We start from the raw sequence: 19,412 nt of genomic DNA on the forward strand, positions 1-19,412 counted from the left end.
CTATGCTCAGGGTCTTTACCCTCCACTCCTGTGCCCCCATGATGATAGCTGCGCCCCGAAGGCCTGTGGGACGGAAGGACAGAGGCGGCTGAGTCTGCTTACCGTCCCCTGGAGAGAACCGCCCATGTGCACAGTTGGAGGCAGGGGTGAGCCTGCTGAGGCCAATTAGCCCCGCCCCGCTTGACGTGAAGTGTTGGGGTTCGGAGCCGAAGGCTAAGAAAGAACTCTTGAGATGTTTTTGGTGCAAAAGGTGGTCTTATTAAAGCGTGAGGACAGGACCTGTGGGCAGCAAGAGCCTCACTGGGGTTGTGGGGGGTGATGGGTTATATAAAATGTTCTATCCTATGTGGAGGGGAACGTGACGTTAGGGCTTCAGGAAATTGAATCCGTAGGTTCCTGGGAGTTTGGCTGTTGATAAAATGGCTTTTTTCCTTGTAAATCATTAAGACGGTGTCCTGCGTGACCGTGATCTCTACCAGTTATCTGTTTGTTTGCCCCTTTTCCTTTGTTCTGGGGGCCAGGAGAGCGTGAAGAGAGTCACACACATCCCATGGGGGAGGGGCCCGAGGCGGGGGAGGGGGTAGCTTGTGCTCAGCCCTCAGCTGGCCTTTGTTTCCCACATCACCCCTGATGACAGGCCCTGCCCTCGGGCTGGCAGGAGGCTGTGCAGGGCTGGATGGTGGGGGGCTTCCCAGAGGGGAGGGTGCTGAGGTCACCAAGGGGAGGGCCGCGCAGAGGGAGGAGGGAGGACACGGCAGGGCCCGGGTATGAGTCAGGGCTGAGTGGGGAGAGGACCGGGGCTCCTTACATTGGGTGCCGGGCGTGGGCCAGCCCTCACGGGGGGGGGGGGGGGGGGGGGGGGGGAGGGGGGGCGGGAGGAATGGGTGGGCTTGGCGGCAGCCCCAGGTTCCCCCACCCCCCACCCCCTGGTCCTGCCTGCGACAGACGGAGGAGCAGGTGAGTGTGGCGTGCGGCCGGGCCGTGGCCTCTGAGGGAAGGAAGGGAGGGAACAGCTGGGCTTGGACCAGACGCAGGTGTGTGTGGGGGTCACCGGTGCGTGCCTGGCGTGTGTCATCAGCCACAAGCTGGACGGGTTTGGTGCTCAGGGGCTTCCAGGTGTGGCCCGGGCAGAACCGGGACGTCTGTGCCCAGGAGCCGACTGGAGCAAATGGCCCCACGATGAGGGAGGCCTCGCGGCTGGTGGGGGGGGGGGGGCTGCCTTGGAGCCCTGGGCGTGGGAGATGCCTCGCAGGCCCCGCCCAGCCGGGCCCCCTCCCCACCCTGCTCTGCCAGTAGGACTGTGACCTTACTGAGTGACCACACTCCTGTTCTTGACCCTTCCCTTTCCAAAAGAGGGAAGTGCCAAGAAATCAGGCTTAGTATCTGGTTTTCCCTGGTCGTTGTCCTCCCGGACCTCCCATCAAGGGGGCAGGCTGGGGCAGGCCGGCCACGGATGGACGGCGCACCTGGAGCCCCCCCCCCCCCCCCCCCCGCGCCCTGGCTGCCGGCTCCCCTTGGGGGCTGGGCCCCGCCTGCCCCCACCCCGAGGCCCCGGTGCCGCTCCCTCTTTCCGGCGCCTGCCCACCCTGTCCTGTGTCTTGGAGGCCAGCGCAGCTCCCCTGGGTGGTCGGAAGTCTGGGGAAGGGAGTGTGTGGTGGGCCCCCAGGGGTCAGCCTTCAGGGAGGGGATGGGAGGCCACACCCACCGGGGCTCCAGGGGTGACTCTGGAGAGCTCAGCCCCAGCGGCCCCGGGGGTCGGGCAGTGCTGATGTGCTCACGGGTCTCCAACCCCCCTCCCGCTCACTCCCACCTAGGTTCCACTCACGCCGGAGCCCCGGTTGCTAAACTGGACCCCAGGGAGGCCCTGTCTGACCCGCTACTCGTCCCCCCCCGGGAGGGCGGGGGCTCAGGTCCAGCCACGCGACCATGTGGTGGGCACGCTTTCCAGGGCAGGTGGGCGGGAGCAGTACCCAGACTGACTTGGCCTCAGTGGGCAGGAGGACAGATGGAGCCCAGGGCAGAGGCCCATCCGGGCTGCGGGTGCGGCCGGCCTGGCTTAGCCGCCTCGGCACCAGGAAGTGGGCAGGCTTCTAGGCCGGGTGGAGGTGGCCTGTCAGGGCGGGCCCCACCCGCCGTTCCTAGCCACAGGTGGTGCCGCCACCAGCCCGGTGACAGGTGTTGAGGCCAGGAAGCCAGTCCTGCCGCTGCACCCGCCATGGTGTCCCGGGACCAGCCTCACCCGGGCCCCCGGTACGTGGGCCTGTGGGACTTCGAGGCCCGGACGGACAAAGAGCTGAGCTTCCGGGCCGGGGACCTGCTCCACGTGGCCAGGAAGGGGGAGGAGTGGTGCTGGGCTGTGCGGCTGGACGAGGCGGGCAGGGCCCTGGCTGAGGGCTACGTGCCCCACAGCTACCTGGCCGAGAAGGAGACGGTGGAGTCTGAACCGTGAGTGTCCCCATGGCCCTCGTGGGTCACCCCAAGGCCCCCCCACTCTGGGCCCTGTGGCCCCTCGGGAGCTCAGGGTAGGGAAGCCCTCAGGACAGAGCTCTGCACTGCTGCGGCTGGGCTCTGGGGAGGCCGGTGAGGATAGGGGACATGGGACTCCATTTCCCTATGGTCCCTAGTCGGGGCCAGACCCCACCACGCTGGTCCCGGGAGAGCTGACGAGGCTTTCTCTGTGTGACATCTGGGGATACAGAGCCACAGAGGCAGGCGGCCCCTTCCCTGGGCTCCCCCACGGTCACTTGGAGGTGCCAGGACCCAAACAGGACAGAAGGGTCCACGGTGGGCTTCCGGGCCAGCCGACAGGGATGTGGTCTGCGTAGGCGTCCGAGGCAGGGACTGAGCCTTTTGGGGAGCAAAGCTTCGCTCACCTTCCAAACAACCCAAACCAGATGCATGACCTAGTTAGAGGGAGCAGGAAGGTAATTGCGACATGCCGGGTCTGGGCGTGGGCCGCGGGCTTTCCCATCACCGGCAGGGAGGCTCCTGGAGGTGGTGGTTGGTCCCAAGGGGCTGCCCAGGAAACTTGGGCCACAAGGGCAGCCTGGAGTGGGCGTCCGCACAGCCCCCCGAGCTCTGGGCCAGGATGGTCCAGCGTGAGAGGCCCCAGGAGCTGCTGCGAGCCAGTGCTGTTGCACGGTGAACGGGCGTGGGGGTTTCCTCCTGCTGAAGAGGGACGAGCAACAGGGTCGTAAACCGCACAGCTTCAGAAGGCAGGGTCCGGCCACGGGGATGGTGCAGAGGTGGGCATGATTGGTGCTAAGGCCCCGAGGTCCTGAGAACCTAGTGCATTTGTAAAGCAGGAAGGAAGCAGGGTGGTTGCAGGGGTGAGCCAACGAGAGAGACTCCAGAGGTGCTACCTCGGCCAGGCTCAGGGTGGGGCGTGGCCCTCACGAGGCTCCCCGTGGGGGCTTCCTGTTCCAGGGACCCCTGCAGGAAAAGGGGGAGCTGAGGGCCGAGCAGCCGGCAGCAGAAGTCACCTAGGTAATTCTGCAGACCCCACCCTGCAGCCCAGAGTCCGGGGCTCGCCCGTGCCTGGGCACCGGTGTGTATGAGCAGGCGTGAGTGTGGGTATGCGTGTGTGAGGGCACACGTGCAGAGCCTTGCCGCTCAGACGCCGACCCCAGGCCCCACAGTCCCACAGCAGAGCGTCTGTGGCCAGGGTCACGGAACAACGTGATCCCTCTCATGGGACAAGATGGCACATCTCTGGGACAGGAGTGGCTCTGAGCCCACAGACAGGGGACTCCCCGGGCAGGCCTTTCCTTGGTGTCCGGACGGGCCATTTGGGGGCTGGGATTCAGCGTGGGCAGGGTGGGAGGAAGCGGGGGCAGAGAGGGCAGGGGACGAAGGTCAGTGTGGGCTCAGGACTGCCCCCCACCCCCTGCAACCTGCCCTGCAGGTGGTTTTTTGGCCGCATCTCCCGCTCCGAAGCGCTGCACAGGCTGCAGGCAGAGGGCAACACAGCCGGGGCCTTCCTGGTCAGGGTCAGCGAAAAGCCGGGCACCGACTATGTTCTCTCAGGTACAGCCTCCCTGGCCCTTCTCCCCCCTCTGTGTCCCCTGTGCCGTTGACCCTGGGGCTGCTTGCCCCCAAACCCAGCCCCGCTGGCCTACGCCTCTCTGCCACAGCCAGGACCTCCCTCCGGCGGGCGGGCACTCGGCCTTCCAGGGCGGCTCGTCCCATTGGTCCTGGGTCTGGGTTTTCTCCCATCGCCGCTGGGCGTGCCGGGGGCGGGACGCGGGGCCCCGCGAGCGCTTCTCGAGAGGGGACCGTGATGGTGGGCGCGTGTCAACGCGCGTCCCTGCCTCAGCCCACCCTCCCCGCACCCCAGTGCGTGACGGCCAGGTCGTGCGACACTACAGGATCTGGAGGCGTGCTGGCCGGCTGCACCTCAGCGAGGCCGTGTCCTTCCCCAGCCTGTCCGAGCTCGTGGACCACCACAAAGCCCAGAGCCTGTCCCACGGCCTGCGGCTCACTGTGCCCTGCTGGAAGGTAGGGTCGCCCGCCTCCCTCTCTCCTGACATGGGTGGAGGGGGCACGGGGACACCTGGCCCCAGGGACTCTGGCCATCTCCAGCCATGTTCCCACAGAGCGGGGCGTGGGGGCAGGGCCGTGCCTTCCTTTGCTGGGTCACCCTTGCCCCTGGGCCAGGGAGAGGCCTGTGCTCCTGCCAGTCCCGAGTCTCTCTGGGGCAGTGGGAGCCTGGGGACAAGAGCTCTGTGGGACTGGCACTCAGGTGGGTGTCACTGGCCTAGAGTGGGCAGGTGAGGGTGTCTGCAGCACATGGCCGGGGTCACCAGGGCAGTTCCTGGGAAAGCCTGGCTGCGTGCTGGGCCCTGGGGCGTTGCCCTGAATCCAAGGATAGATCAGGGGCTCCCATCCTGGGGTCAGAGTGGGTGGGCTGGGTGATGGGCATGGCACCCTGCCTGTCCCTCCAGCATGAGCCCAAGCCCCTGCCCCACTGTGACGACTGGGAGATGCCACGGGAGGAGTTCACACTCTGCAGGAAGCTGGGGTCCGGCTGCTTCGGGGAGGTCTTTGAAGGGCTCTGGAAAGACCAGGTCCGAGTGGCTATTAAGGTGATTGCTCGAGGTGAGTGGGCCCCAGGCCAGGCGCCCCAGCAGGGACTTCGGGCCTTGCTCCCTGGGGACGGGCGGGGTGGCCAAGCGTCCCCGGCATCCCCCGCGCCAACCTGCGGCTGTATGTGCATCGCATGCGTCGTCTCCAACAGTGTCCACGTGGTGTCTTCCTTTCAATGTGCATGTTTTTACCGAAAATGCGTTTATTTTATGAAAAAAAAATTTTTATGTATATTAATTTTTGAGAGAGAGAGCGAGAGCATACATGAGCAGGGGAGGGGCAGAGAGAGAGACACAGAATTGGAAGCAGGCTCCAGGCTCCGAGCTGTCAGCACAGAGCCCGACTTGGGGCTCGAACTCGTGAACTGGGAGATCCTGACCTGAGCCGAAGTCAGTCGCTTAACCGACCGAGCCACCCAGGCATCCTTAAAGGCATTTGTTTTAAAAGGGAATTTTAAATTCTTTTCTTTTTAAGTTTAGTTTTATTTATTTTGATAGAGATATAGACAGCAAGCACGAGTGGGGAGGGGCAGAGAGAGAGAGAGAGAGAGAGAGAGAGAGAGAATCCCAAGCAGGCTCCATGCTGTCGGCACTGAGCCTGATGCGGGGCTCGAACTCATGAACCCTAAGATCATGGCCTGAGCCAAAATCAAGAGTTGGACACTTAACCGACTGAGCCCCCCGGGGAACCCAGGCAATTTTAAATTCATAACGTACATGGAAAGCTATTAAAATAAATAGATCACTAGACATCTGAAAGGGTTCGTCTAAAGTCTCCTGTGAACCCACTAGAGGTCTGGACCCCCCGCTTCAGGAATTGGGGCAGGGGCACGTGGGGACACACCCGGGGGGTGAGCCACTCCACATCAGGCTGGGGACAGGGCATCAATGCGGAGCCCGGTGTGTGGCCAGCAGGTGGTGGGTTCGGCACAGCCTTCACGTGGACGCTGTGGGGCGGTGCTGGGGCGCCCCGGGGAGGGCGCCCACGTGTCCCCGAGCCGCTGCCGCGAGCGGGCGGGCGGGAGGAGGCCGGGACTGGGCCGCACCCACGGAGGCCGCCTGCCCCCGCAGATGACCTCCCGCACCAGCACACCTTCCAGGCGGAGATTCAGGCCATGAAGAAGCTTCGGCACAAACACATTCTGCCGCTGTATGCCGTGGTGTCTGTGGGGGACCCCGTGTACATCATCACAGAGCTCATGCCAAGGGGAGCCCTGCTGGAGCTGCTGCGGGGTGAGCTGGCCGCGGGGCCGCACTCGGGGCTCCTTTCCTGGGGATAAAAGTGACATGTGCTTGAGAGCATGGGAAACTTGCACAAAGAAAGAGGAAATCCAGGTGGGCTCAGTCGGTTGAGCGTCCGATTTCGGCTCCGGTCACGATCTCGCGGTTCGTGGGTTCGAGCCCCGCGTCGGGCTTTGTGCTGACAGCTCGGATTCTGCGTCTCCCTCTCTCTCTCTGCCCCTGCCCTGCTCAACTCTCTATCTCTCTCAGGAATAAACATTAACAAATTTTTAATAAAAAAAGAAAGAGAAAACCCAAATTGCGCCCGTACCAGGGACAGCACAGCCCAGGGGCTCCTTGACAGCCTTGCCTGCTTAAGAAATGATTTCAAATATCCTGTGGTAAATGCACCACCCGTTTATCTATGGAGGTCAAGTGAGATGAGCTAGACAGGCCAGCCCTCCATCCCCATTAACTGAGACCATTGTGTTCAAATGCCAGGCGTGGCAGGCCCACCTCTTAGCCTGGGGGACACGCCGGCCTGGTTCTTACGGCTTTTCTTTCTAGAAGGTGCTGACCTTCTTCTGGTGTCCGAATGTGCACGTACACTTGCACACGCGTGTACACAGACACCCTCATGTGCTACAGACACACACAGACACGCACACACTTCAACATGCGCAGACTCACAGACCTCGTCATCTGTACCTCATCGAACACCCAAAGCGAACGCGGCCACCCCACCGACGGCACGCTACCGTACCCATGAGCTGTGCCTGTTTGGCGAGTCCCCTCTCGTTGAAGCTTTCTGAGGTTTTTAGTCGTGTGAATAACGTTGTGATGAGCTTCTCTGCACTGACACTTCCGTGTGGATTCCCAGGAAGGGAACCGGGGAGTGGGGCAAAGGGCACACGTGTGGACCGCATCTGGCCTTCCAGAAGGGCCATGACAGGTGCACTGTTCAAGTCAGGCAGCCACCCTCTGTCCCAGCGGCACACAGGGCCGGTGGAGGGGAGGACGTGGCCCCCTGCCCCTCTGACCGTGGCCTCCCCTGGCCTCTGCAGGCTCTGACGAGAAAACCCTGCCCGTCTCGGAGCTGGTGGACCTCGCATCACAGGTGGCCGAGGGCATGTGCTACCTGGAATCGCAGAATTACATCCACCGGGACCTGGCGGCCAGGAACATCCTTGTGGGGGAAAACAACATCTGCAAAGTCGGGGACTTTGGGCTAGCCAGGCTCATCAAGGTAGGGCCCGGGGAGCACGCAGGACTCCCTCTGCGCATGGAGCTGGGGCTCAAGGGAGGCCGGCTGAGCAGCCACGGGGCGGGACGCCGGAGTAGCGGCAGCTCCCAGGTGAGGCCCAGGGCGCAGCCCTGATGGGGTGGGCAGGCCTCTCCGGGGACTGAGAGCTGGAGGGGCAGGGGGACCCCTGGAGGAGAGAGAAGCCACACGGGGGCCGGTGGGGCGCTCCTGGGCGGGTGGGGCACCTGCTCACTCTTTCATGGTGTCTTGCGTTCAGCGCTCAGCGAGGGGAGAGGGTGGGAGTGGCTTGTGAGCTTAGGGCAAACGTCCCCCCCACAGAAGACACTTTTATCGTGGAGGGTTCTGAAGACAGACGTGGACAAAACGGTGTAACGAGCCCCCTCCCCAGCCCCATCCGGTGTCCCCTCCTTCCACGGTTAGACCCAGGTCGACACGTGCACAGAGACTCCAGACAGAAACAGACACAGACGCATTTCTGACAATTAATGGGACTCCTTAAGGTCATCACATGCCCCCTCGGAGCTACGTTTCCAAATTCCCGAGAGCCAAGAATTCATTTGTTTGCTCCCACTGCCTGACCCCTTCAGTCTGTGCTCCCCTGCGGCTCCTTCGGTGCTGGGCCTGGCTCTCTGGCTCCCTCTTCCCAGAAACCCCCCTTGTGGCAGGGCCTTCCACTCAGGGCGGGGTCTGTCAGTGGGCGAGTGGGTTCTGCCTCAGTTCCCCTGGCATGGTGGGGCACTGATGGCCAGAGTCCAGGGCCCTCCACTCAGGGGCTGATGCCCTGATGCTGTAGTCCTTGACCGTAGGCTGGGTACTTCTAGAAAGGCATTTCCCTCATTCACTTGGTGGCCAGCCCATCCGGGCTGTCTCTGTGAGCCCATGGTTTGAACACACCGGCAGGCTCCGGCGTGGCAGGCACTGTCCCTGCTCGTGCTCACGCTGGCCGACCTCTGGGGCGCGGATACCACCTGGGAGGGCCACGTGTAGCCCAGTGCTTTCTGCGCACCCCCCGCCCCCAGCCCCTGAATCTGGTGGCCCAGGGCCTGCCTGTCTCCCAGTGCCAGCACCACCTCCCTCTGGTGGCGACCGTCCATCATCAGTGCCCAGTCTGCTCTGGCCCACCGCGAACCCAGCTCCCCACGTGCGTCCGTGCTGCGGGGCCAGAGCCTGCGGGCTGCCCCGTGGCCTGCCCCAGCACGTCTCCACTCGCAGGAGGACATCTACCTTTCCCACGGCCGCAACATCCCCTACAAGTGGACCGCCCCGGAGGCCCTGTCAAGAGGGCTTTACTCCGTCAAGTCGGACGTCTGGTCCTTCGGGATTCTCCTCCACGAGATTTTCAGCAGGGGTCAGATGCCCTATGCAGGTACTGGCCCCCAACAACGTCTCCAGCTGTGGGCAGGGTGGGAGGGTGCCGCCGCCTGGACTCGGGGCGTGCGCCACACAGAGCGCCAGGCTGCCTCCCTGGGGCGGCCTCCAGACGGCGTCAGGAGGGTGCAGGGGATGCAGAGGGCAGGAGAGCGGCCCAGGGTCCCCCGGGGGGGCGGAAGACGGCGGTGAGGGGACAGCCCCCGCAGCCCCCGCTACCGGTCCGCTACAGGCATGTCCAACCACGAGGCCTTCCTGAGGGTGGACGCGGGCTACCGGATGCCCTGTCCCCCGGAGAGCCCGCCCGCTGCGTACAAGCTGATGCTGTCGTGCTGGAACAGGGACCCGGAGCAGAGACCCTGCTTCAGAGCCCTGCGGGAGAAGCTGTCCAGTGTCAGCAGGTACGAGAACCCGCTCTGAAAGGGACACCCCTCTGGTGCTGCCTCTGAGGCCACGAGGCCCTGTGAAGGGGGGCCCGGGTGCCGCCCTGGACCTCAGATCAAGGGTACGGGCAGACGAAGGTGTGGACAAGTTCGCAGGACCGGGCTGAACGCTTGGGGGACGGAGATCCTCCAGCCAGGGGCCCACCCTGCCCCGGGGCTGGGGGAAGCAGTCCCCTTGAAGTTGGGGGGCTGAGGCTGCCCATTCCTCCTGTCTGCTCCTTCAAAGACACCAGCTCCTGGAAAGTGCTGGGACTCTCCACGGCCAGCTCTAACCCTCCAGGAGCCTGGCCACTCTTCTTTCCAAAGGGAGTGGACCTGTCCCTTGTCCTGACTCAAAGCCCATCAGCTGTCAGGACCAGGGCGCAGCTCCCCCAGGTGGGGCATGAGGAGGGGCCTGGATTTTGGGCGGACTCACCCTGGGTCACCCGGCCTGTGTGCAGCTCCTGATATGGGGCGACATGGCCTTCTCAGTACTCTGTGAAAACGGGCTATTTGCTGGTGGGGCACTGCGGTCTGCTACCCGGGGCGGTGGCCATCAGCAACCACCACCAGGAGTCCTGAGGGCCTCATCTGGACGCTGTAGCCAGGAGACTGGGCACCTGCCCCCACCCTGGGTCCGCGTGAGGTGGGAATGAAGGCCTCCCCTACAGGCCTCAGCACGGACTACTGGCTTTGGGAGCACAGGGGGCCTGGGTAAGACTGCACCGACCCTGCAGCCTGCCTTGACACAATGAGGGCGGACAGGACAGAGGCCCTTGAGGGCCATCAGCTACACGGGATGCCCTGGATTGGACTGAACCGCTTCTAGCACAGAGTGGGGGCAGAGTGGCCGAAGAGGAGGCTGGGCTCCCTCAGTGGCCCGTGGGGCCCCTAACTTCATACCAAGCCCCCATCCACGCCCTCCCTAAGCTGCCCCCTCCTGCCCAACAGACCCGGGCCAATCTCTGCTGGCCACTGAAGGTGTGTGGACACACAGTCCACCAATCACGCCCGCCCATGGAGGCTGGCGGAGGACGACACAGCCACACCCTCCCAAGGCTGGAGTTCGTCCAGAGCCGGGTCACCAGTGGTGGGAAGGTCCCTTGGGAACGCCCCCCCCGGTACCACTTACAACTCAGTCTTAATTTTGGGTCCCCGCCCCCAGAGTCGGGGGACCCTACCCAGAGCTCGTCCTGCAACAGGCTAGAAGAGACGACACCCTCACAGGAAGGCTCCGGGAGATAGTCCGGCCCCGTGAGCCGCACACCAGTTGGGACAGCTCTGGTACCGGCCCCTCACTGCCCTCCAGGGTGTCAAGGGCAGGGGCCCTTGCCAAGGTCCTTCCAGGGGCACCAGGTCCCTCCAGCTGACGGCCCCTAAACCCACAAGCAGAGGCCCAGGACTCCAGTGGCTGCCCCGGAGTTTCTTGTCCAACCTCTGAACTGCCTGCTCTTCCAGGCCCCCCACCCCTTCGCAGGTGCCAAGGCTCCACACTCGCTGTGGTGGCTTGCCGCTGTGAACCTGGGCCAGACCCAAGAGGTGGCTCCCCAGCGAGGGAACCCAGGAAGGCCCAGGGAACAGGGCCAACTCTCCACCTCTGCCAGGAAGTGAGGTTGAGAAACATCAGCTTCTCCCACGGGCCCCGGGGGCACATGGTCACACACACCATCAGGGCTACTGGCTGCTCGGTTTATTTTCCACTTGGTGCAAGGCACACGGTTACAGGGTGTCGGGAAGGCTTGCGTGTGGCTTGGATAGTAAAGAGTGGGGTTCTCTCGACTTCCTTTTTGGTGTTTTGTTATTTTGATATAAAAGAACCCAAGTGCTTCTGCCGCAGCCCGCCTAGTCTATGGGGGGGGGGAGGGAGGGGAAGAGGGGACGGGGGGGGGGGGGGGGGAGGGAGGGGAAGAGGGGACGGGAGGGGAGGAGAGAGGGGAAGGTGGGGAGGGCAGGGGACGGGCTCTGATGAGCCTAGCGCCTCCTGCAGCCTGGCACGCCTCCTGCAGCCTGGCACGGGCTGCTCAGGACTGGGGCCTGGTGTTGGCTTTGCCAGGCTGGCCACCAGGCTGCTTCCTCATGGCTTCCAGAGCCAGGTCGCAGGCGATGGAGCCGCTGGACGCCTGGGGAGATTCCGAGCTGGGGGAGAGCTTGGGGTCAGGGGGGATTCCACCTGCCCCCACCTCCCATGCTGGCCCCCAGGAATGTGGACTCACCGCTCTGGGGACTCCAACACTGTAGCCATGAACGGGAGAGTGGACTTCCCGAAAAAGAAGCTTGCCCACCAGTGACCTGGGTCAGCCTTGGGGAGACCTGAGACAGGCAAAGTAGGGTGGTGGTGCCCCTGCCTACTCCTGGTGGGATCCCTCCACATAGTGCCGCCCACCGAAGGGGAGTGGCCCTGCGCTCACCGGGGTGGTGAGGGATGGCTTCCCCAGGATACTCCGCACTTCCGCAGGAGCTGTTACTGGAAGTGGAACCCAGGCGGCCTGGAGAAGAGAGGCCTGGTCAGCTCTGCAGGGCACCGAGTCCCCTGCCCTGTCCACCAGGCCAAGCGCTGGCTTTGCTGGCAGCACAGCGGCAGAGCCAGCGCTTCTAGCGGCCCACCCCCCGCCCCGACGGGACCTGTAGGGCAGAGGACGAGGAGGCTGACTTACGCCGGTAATAGTCGTGGGTGGCCACGAGCGAGCCGCTGGAGGGGATGGCTGCCATGCTGTCGCTTCTATGGCCGGTGGAAGCCTGCGCACACAGGGGTCGGGGAGCCCCCCTGGTCACCCGCCGGCCCTCGGGAGGGGCGTTCCCCACTCGGGTACCCGCCCCCACCCAGACTCCGGAGTCCGCCACGCTGAGTTTATTTCCCGAGCGGAGGCGGAGCCCGAGCCCGGAACTCCCGGCCGCCTTCATCGCGCAGGGCGCGGGCGGCTCCAACCGGCCCGAACCGGCCACGCGGGAGCAACAAAGGCGCTTTGTGCGCGGGGCCGCGGGCCCGGGGTTCCGGGCACCTGCCCAGCCCGCCCGGCCCGTCGGGCCCTAGCCCAGCCCGCGCCCCCCGGCCGTCCGGCCTTCCGTCCGCCAGTCTGTCTGTCCCGCCAGCCGTGGCGCACGGGGGCGCCCCTTCGGATCGCTCGACCCAACTCACGCGCCGCCCGGGTCCTCACCTAGGCGGCGACCCCTCGCGGGCCTCGGCGCGCGATCACGGGTGGCGGGGACAGGGACGCTAGGCCACGGAGCCCATTTGCAGACGAGACCGCCTAAGGCCGCTCCACGACCGAAGCGCGCGCGGAGTGCGCACGCGCGGCCGCGCCCGCTTATATAGCGGCTCCGCGCTCGCGTCACGGGGGCGAGGCCAGGCGAGGCCCCGCCCCGAGACTGGCCCCGCCCCACTCGTCCAAGACACACCCCCACTCCCGACCCCCGCCTCTGCGAGGCCCCGCCCCGAGCTCGGCCCCGGGCCGCTCCAGTCCCATTGGGCCCCGCCCCTGGGTCCGTCCGAACCCCGCCCTTAGTGGCCTGGCTCCCGCAGGCTGGCCAGGGTGCAAGTGCCGACCTGCGGCATCGGTCCGGTCTGGGGCCACCTGGGAAGCCCGTCTCGGCCTGGCCTGGGATTGGGATGGTTAAATGACCTCCCTACCCCGTCCCGGAGCAGTGCCTGTCCGGCCACCTCCCCTGTCCTGAAGAGACCCTCTCTCCTGTCTCAGAGCAAGGCTTGTCCACCCTTCCTGAAACCCCGGGACCCCAGGTGGTCCAACCTGTCTCGACCTCTCCAGCCCTTCAGAGGCGGTGGGGGCGCTGGACGTGGCCACGCAGGCCCAGCCCCTGCGGTGCCTTTCTCCTTCAGCCTTCTCCACTGGGGACAGAGCCAGTCCCACTGTCACCCAGGACAGACTGGGGCCTCTGCTCTGCGTGCCCAGCCCTCCAACCAGATGTGGGTCCCCAGCAGCTCCCTTCACTGCCTCCGTGGGCTCGGGGTGGTGCCTGGAGCCCTCCAGCTGGGCTGTGGCAGACGAGGCCCTTCCGGGGTGTCCCTCTCCCAGTTCTGGTGGCTCTGGGACCCACACCCCAGGCCTCCAGCTCCAGCCAGCATCCCCCTGCTTGTAAGCACAGCTTGCAGGGGAGGGTGGGGGTGGGAGGGCAGCGGCCCAGGGAGGGGGCCTCATTTGAATGAGTGGAGGTAAAGAACTGCCATCTGGGGATGTCTCCCCCAGCGGGAAACAGAGGCCCCCTGTTTGGGGCAGCCACAGAATGTTCCCTGAAGTGTCTGGGGCCTTGCCACACCCCGGTTGGTCAACCAGGACGACAACTTCCTTTTCTGTTGTGGAAATCAGCCCTCCCCCCAGCCCCTCAGCTCCTTGTCAAAGGCCCCGAGCCCCAACCTCCCTCTGCAGGGAGAGGCAAACTTGGCTTTTTGCATTCTAGGCCCTGGCTGGGTGTCTCTTCCCTGATGGTTGGGAGGGTCTTGAGAAGTCCCTGCGGGCATCAGGGAGAAGCCAGGGAGATCTCATAATGCCTTCTGCCAGGCCCTCCCCATCTTCAGACCCCGGCAAGGACCCCTCCAGGATTCCTGAACCTCAGTCCAACTTCTCACCCAGCAGACAGGAAGTCAAGGCCTCAGGAGGGGAGGGACCTGGCAGCCCCTGGATGTGACCCTTTATCTGGCTGGGTGGGGGGTCGAGGCTTCGGACATTCTGCCAGGACCTGGCTTGGGCAGCGGTGTGGCCCAGGGCACTGTAAGAGGACCTCAGTCTGGGTAATGCCCACTCCTTCTCCAGCGAGTCCCCTGCTGGCAGTTCCGGGGGGGGGCTCTCACGCAGGGGGTCAACCAGGCCACACGCGTGGAGGAGACAGCCTGGTCCCCGCCAGCTTGCTCTCATTTCGCCACAACCCCAAGCCGCCTTCACAGCCGACGACCTTCCCCTCTCGTCGACTCCCGCTGTCTCCAGTTTCCTGTCCCTGCGTCAGGCTGATTCTGGATCATAAACTAGGTGTGACTTGGTGCGAATCACATTTAATTGTTAAAGGACATTTGTCATCCACTACCTCACCCTCACACTCACCACACCTCGAGCCCCTCCGTCAGGTTAGCGGGTCAGTGGCTGTCTGGGGTCCGTGCTGGGGTGCTGCCATGGGCTTCAGTGCCAGCCCCTGATGCTGGCCTGGAATGGGCCAGGCCCATGTGCACCCCAACTCGCGGGGTGCCTGTGCCTTTGCCTGACTCTTCCTCCCCTGAGAAGCACCGGACCCCCCTCCCAAGCTAGGGGCAGCTCCTAGGAGGCTTGGAGCATGACTGGGTTTGGTGTTTTGTGGTCCACAGAGGTGGCTGGGGTGGCTGGGTGCCAGCTCTGTGCTGGGTGCTGTAGGGGAAACCGAGGCCAATAGCACCTGCACTCACTGCACAGTAAAGACACAGAGAGCGAGGCAGGGATGCTGGGGAGGGGTTTCTCATGCCCCCAAGAACACAGAGATGGGCCTGACTCAGACCTTGCACCGTTCTGGTACTCAGTACGTGGGTTTGTTAAATATCTACTATGAGCAAATGGCTGAGCCGGACAGGAGTGGAAAGGCCAGTCCAGAGTGCAGGGGGACCCAATGCGGTGAGGCAAGACAGCAGAGGGGGTGTCAGGTTTAAGCTGAGATCTGAGGAAGGTGGAGATGGGGGGAGGGACCGGCAGGGACACGCTGAGACCCAGCTCTCCGTGCTGCCGGGCAAGAGCAGGGAGGCTGGTAGACCCTGGGATGGGGAGGGGCCAGGCCGGCCCACTGGGGCCACTGAGGGTCACTCGTAAGGCAGATTGGTCAATGTACTGGCCAGGAGGGAGCAACGTTCTAGTAAGACCCACAGACCTGTGGTCTGTGGCTGAGTGTGTGACTGTCTTGTGGTATGTCTCACACACGCCTCCAACAGGACTGTGGGTTCAGGGCTCGAGGACCTTGGACAGCGCTTATGGCCAGAAAATGGGGTCGGGGCTTGGAGGTCAGGCCACAGTCTCTGAAGCAGTGGGGTGTCTGTTCTGAATCCTGGGCATGGTGGTCACTCAAAAGGGGCGCAGCTGGGGTTGGGGGGGTGGCAAAGGCTGATGCTACTCGGGGGGGCCTTGGTGGGTCAAAGAGAGTGTCCTGGGGGTGGGGAGACACCAGTGTGAGCAGGAGGAGGACAGGCTGGGATCCCTGGGGCAGACCTATCCTGTTGGGGGGGGGGGTGTCAGCGGAGACAGCTGGGATTGGGGGCCACCTGGAAGGATGGGGCCAGCTTGGGGCTCCCAGGGACAGAAGGGCTGCCCAGCCTCTGCTGGGAGGGGCTTGGTGCTGGAGGCCGGTGTTGACGTTGCTTTCCCGGCTGAGGCTCGTCTTTCTTCCAGAGAGTACTGGAAGCCTACTGTGTGCCTGGCAGTGCAAGGCCTGTGTGTGCAGAGCTGGATGAGTGGGAGCCCCTGCTCTCCCAGGGCTCAGTCCCAGGCTCAGTCCCCAGAGCTTGAGAACGTGCTGTCACAGCCCCCAGGGCAGGGAGGTACACAGGCCCTGGACCCAAAACCCCTCGCACACTGGGCTCAAGGTGCGTGGAGGTTGAAGCTATGTCCTGCCTCCTGGTGGGGAGCAGCGGGCGAGGCGTCCTTCTGCCTCCCCCCAAGTGGGCACACCAGGCACGGCCCTGCAGGCTGGGCAGTCCTTCCCTGAGGCCTCAAAGCTCCTCCTTCAGCTGTGCTCACAACAGTGAGGGCCCTGACGCAGCTGCTCCCCAGGGACCAGGCCTGTGCCTCTTGGGGGCTTCTCGGGTCTTCTTAGGCCCGGGCATCTGGGGCAGAGGGTTCTGGGAGAAGTGTAGAGGGGCCAGGCAGTTGGGGTCCTGACCCCCCTCCTGCAGAACCTCCAACCCCAGGCACGGCTGCCTCCATCACATGGACAGAAGCTTCAGACTCTCACAGGAGAGACCCGGAGTGGTCAGGCCGGCCTCTGTGGCTTGGAGCTGGGACTTCTTGACATTTTGTCCCTCTTTCACATGTGAGCACCGGTTCTATGACTTTTCTATGACTTGGTGCTTTTCACTTCAATTTGACTAGATTTGCTTCCGTTCACACTGACCCTCTAGCTCCAGCCAGCCAGGCCCTTCCTCAGGCCACATGACGCCCCACCCTGGCTGGGTGCAGACATGTGCTGGGTGTGGATGCCAGGCAGAGCCTGTGAGCCCCCCTCTAGGGCTGAGGGCAAAGCCAGCCATGCCCAAGGGTCACTTACCTCAGGGTCGGGAACCCAGTCTGGGGGCCCAGGCAGGCGGGGCACTTGGCCGCCACCTGGCTGTGGTCACCTCCCCTCTGGGGCCCCCCCTGTAGAAGTGTCATAGGCCAGGCTCTCGGAAACAGAAGTGAGATGGACACGGAGAGGCAGGGCGCATGTTGGGTGGGGGGCCGTGGGGCCAGTGGGGGCCCTTGGCGTGAGAAGGGACAGTCAGGGGTAACCTGCATTGGCCCCCACCCCACTCAGACCAGCCTGGGGAGGAGTCCTGAGGCGAGGCGGCTCTGTGGCCTGTGACCGAGGCCAGCCCTGCGGGAGCTGTCAGCAGGGACTGTGTGCTGACCACCCCAGCCGCGCAGCGAGGCCTTCCCTGGAGGAGTGCGTCTCCCGTCTCCCCAGGCCACCCTCCAGCTGTCCGCTGAGCCAGCTGACACATCCCCAGCCTCACCGGCATCTTCAAGAACAGAAAATCTGAAAGGAGGCGTTTTTTTTTTTTTCTTTAAAGTGTAAACAGAAAAGCTACATTTACTGAGCCAGGAGGGTGGAGGCTCTGCCAGTCCCCCCACTTACTAAGTGTCAGGGACCCAGAAGGGGGTTTGTGGGACAACCTGGTTACAGTGGGGACCCATCGCCACTGGTGCATCCCCAGCCCGTGTGCAGACTGCGTGGCATGGCCTGAGGTGGGCGATGCTCCTGTCTGGTGTCCACTGAGGCACCGAGAGGAGGAGTCAAGGCTGCTGTCCTGCCGGCCGGCCCCCAGGTGTGGCTCCAACATGGCGGGGGGGCGTCCCCAGCTCTGGGGCCATGAGGCCTGGGGTCGAATCTGCCTCCACCTGCTGCTGGCAGCAGGACCCCCACCCAGCCAGCCGCTCAGTATCTGGGCCGGGTGGTCCGAGCTTGGACAGGTCAGCCCTTTCCTTCCGCTGGCTCTGCGGGGAGTGTGGCCATGTGCCTGGAGGGTGGTCACGTGCTCAGGGTGCACAGGGCTGGGTTCTGTGTCGGGAAACACCCGAGCCTCCAGCCACTGGGGAAACGGTGACAGAATAATCACTCAGTGGGGCAGAGACGTGCATGCTGCCTCGGGCTGGTCGCACAAGGTGGGCGGACATCTCTGCTGAACACCAAGTGGCCGTTCCTCTCGCGGCCACAGGCTCCCGCAGGGTGGCAGGGAAAGGCTCAGGCCCCGGGGGTTGCTGGGACTGGGGCTCGAGTCCCAGCTGTGTCACAGCCGTGTGACATCTGGAGCCTCCACTCCCTTCTGGGGAGATGAGAGGTCAGGGTAACGACCATGCAGTCCTAACAGGTGTTCCGTGGTGACGGGCTGGGAGAGGCAAGGCTCACAGCAGCCCCTTATAGCCGGGCACTGTGGCTGTGCGAGCGTGTGGATTGTCACCCTGGCCGCAGGTGTTTGCCCTGAGGTGAGACCTGTGCTGAAGCCAGAGGCCAGGGCTGGGGCCCTCAGGGCTCAGCCTACTCCTGGGGAATGAGGGTCCCCCCGGGAGCCCAGCAGCCCAGCCCCAGCCCCTGGTGCCCCAGGCAGCAGCTTCTGCAGGCTTCTCCAGCACACGCACTGGCACCTCTGTAGGTGGAGTCACCATTTGCAGAAGAAAATAAAACAGCTGACTGATATTTGGTGAACGATGTGGGGGCACTTTGTGTGGCCGGACGATGTCCTCGGGGGCCGCAAGCCCCGCCGCTGTTCCTGTTTTCCTACCTGTAAGATGTAAACGCTTAGACCAGCACTGAGCACGTAGTGGTGAAAGTTAGACATGATCTTTATTAACAGTGCTTTTCACTGCTGGGAATAGCCTAATTTGTTTACTTGTTGGTTAAACAAAATCTACAGGAAGAGAGTTTGTGTCCGTCGTGCGCCCAATGGCTAAGAAAGAATCGGCCATGTAGTAGACATTCAATAAATACAGTTGATGAAAGGATGAATTGAGTAATGAAAGACATTACAGATTTCGGGCGTGAAGGAGTGAGGAGGTCAACAAATGTTCTCCCCAGAATGCGACTATACACCTGGAAAAAACTGTCAGAAACAACCGTTTTAGTGCTCCAGGCACACAACAAGCTGAAAAGAGTTCATTCATCAAGAATTCTGAGTTTCAGGACAACACCCAAAATTACTTGGCATAAAAGCCCCAGGAAAATCTCAACTGGTGTGGGAAACAATAAACAGGCCTGGGAGGCCCAGATGCTGGATGATCGGACTCAGGCTCGAAAGCACCTGTTACCAGCAACTGGGAGCATTCATACCGTGTGCTGGGGACCCAGCATCCGTCCATGATGACAGCTCGGAAACGAGGATCAGAAAGGCTTTCAATCTAATACAGAGCACTGGCGAAGAACTCATGCCAAGTACGTTCAGCATTGTGCACGTTGGAGAAGGTCTGCACCCCCGTCCAGGACTGGGATGAGGCAAGGACGTCCACTCTCGCCACAACTCCTCCACACCTCCTGGGAGTCTTGGTCGGTACGATAAGGCAAGGAAAAGAAACACAAAGCCTATGGGTTGAGACTGAGAAATACAACTATCCCTGCTCACCGACAACATGATGCTCTGTGGTCACGGAAAGTACGCCAAGCGGATAGAGCAAACGTGACCGGCACGAGGCGGGGTCAGCCATATTGTGACACGCTAGCAATTTACAACTGGAAGCAGACATTTTTTTATTTTTATTTTTTTAAAGTTTATTAACCCATTTTGAGAGAGAGAGAGAGAGAGAGAGAGAGAGAGAGAGAGCGTGTGTGTGAGTGGCGGAGGGGCAGAGAGAGGGAGAGAGAATCCCAAGCAGGCTCCATGCTCTCAGGGCAGAGCCTGATGCG

The 19,412-nt window shown here is 63.2% G+C and overlaps 2 protein-coding genes across 3 annotated transcripts; one reads left to right on the forward strand and one right to left on the reverse strand.

Annotated features, from left to right (window-relative positions):
• The first annotated feature begins 1,863 nt into the window (after positions 1 to 1,863).
• Positions 1,864 to 10,895, forward strand: PTK6 (protein tyrosine kinase 6). 2 transcript variants are annotated; one of them, XM_047854264.1, is made up of 8 exons: positions 1,864 to 2,445; positions 3,905 to 4,026; positions 4,337 to 4,497; positions 4,944 to 5,097; positions 6,156 to 6,317; positions 7,370 to 7,551; positions 8,782 to 8,935; positions 9,170 to 10,895. In XM_047854264.1, exons 1-8 carry the CDS (start codon positions 2,216 to 2,218, stop codon positions 9,355 to 9,357), a joined length of 1,353 nt encoding a protein of 450 aa, XP_047710220.1. In that variant the 5' UTR covers positions 1,864 to 2,215; the 3' UTR covers positions 9,358 to 10,895. The 2 variants fall into 2 exon arrangements, with proteins under 2 accessions (XP_047710220.1, XP_047710221.1); XM_047854265.1 differs by lacking the exon at positions 6,156 to 6,317 and having other exon boundaries at positions 1,865 to 2,445.
• A 139-nt stretch (positions 10,896 to 11,034) lies between these two features.
• Positions 11,035 to 12,670, reverse strand: PPDPF (pancreatic progenitor cell differentiation and proliferation factor). The gene is made up of 5 exons (XM_047854266.1): positions 12,515 to 12,670; positions 12,014 to 12,095; positions 11,768 to 11,845; positions 11,573 to 11,669; positions 11,035 to 11,495 (listed from the first exon to the last, which is right to left on the reverse strand). The coding sequence occupies exons 2-5, from the start codon at positions 12,066 to 12,068 to the stop codon at positions 11,381 to 11,383; spliced, it is 345 nt and encodes a 114-aa protein (XP_047710222.1). The 5' UTR covers positions 12,069 to 12,095; positions 12,515 to 12,670; the 3' UTR covers positions 11,035 to 11,380.
• Between the last annotated feature and the right edge of the window lie 6,742 nt (positions 12,671 to 19,412).

The sequence above is a fragment of the Prionailurus viverrinus genome, chromosome A3 (assembly GCF_022837055.1).
Source record: "Prionailurus viverrinus isolate Anna chromosome A3, UM_Priviv_1.0, whole genome shotgun sequence".
NCBI lineage: Eukaryota > Metazoa > Chordata > Mammalia > Carnivora > Felidae > Prionailurus > Prionailurus viverrinus.

Excerpts from the sequence above, each read along its gene's own strand:
- PTK6 (XM_047854264.1), top strand. The coding sequence starts at position 2,216 with ATGGTGTCCCGGGACCAGCCTCACCCGGGCCCCCGGTACGTGGGCCTG. Across the intron at positions 2,446-3,904 it reads GAGACGGTGGAGTCTGAACC|GTGGTTTTTTGGCCGCATCT; the intron begins GTGAGTGTCCCC and ends CCTGCCCTGCAG. Across the intron at positions 6,318-7,369 it reads CCTGCTGGAGCTGCTGCGGG|GCTCTGACGAGAAAACCCTG; the intron begins GTGAGCTGGCCG and ends TGGCCTCTGCAG.
- PPDPF (XM_047854266.1), bottom strand. The coding sequence starts at position 12,068 with ATGGCAGCCATCCCCTCCAGCGGCTCGCTCGTGGCCACCCACGACTAT. Across the intron at positions 11,670-11,767 it reads AGCCATCCCTCACCACCCCG|GTCTCCCCAAGGCTGACCCA; the intron begins GTGAGCGCAGGG and ends TGCCTGTCTCAG. Across the intron at positions 11,496-11,572 it reads GTGTTGGAGTCCCCAGAGCG|CTCGGAATCTCCCCAGGCGT; the intron begins GTGAGTCCACAT and ends GCTCTCCCCCAG.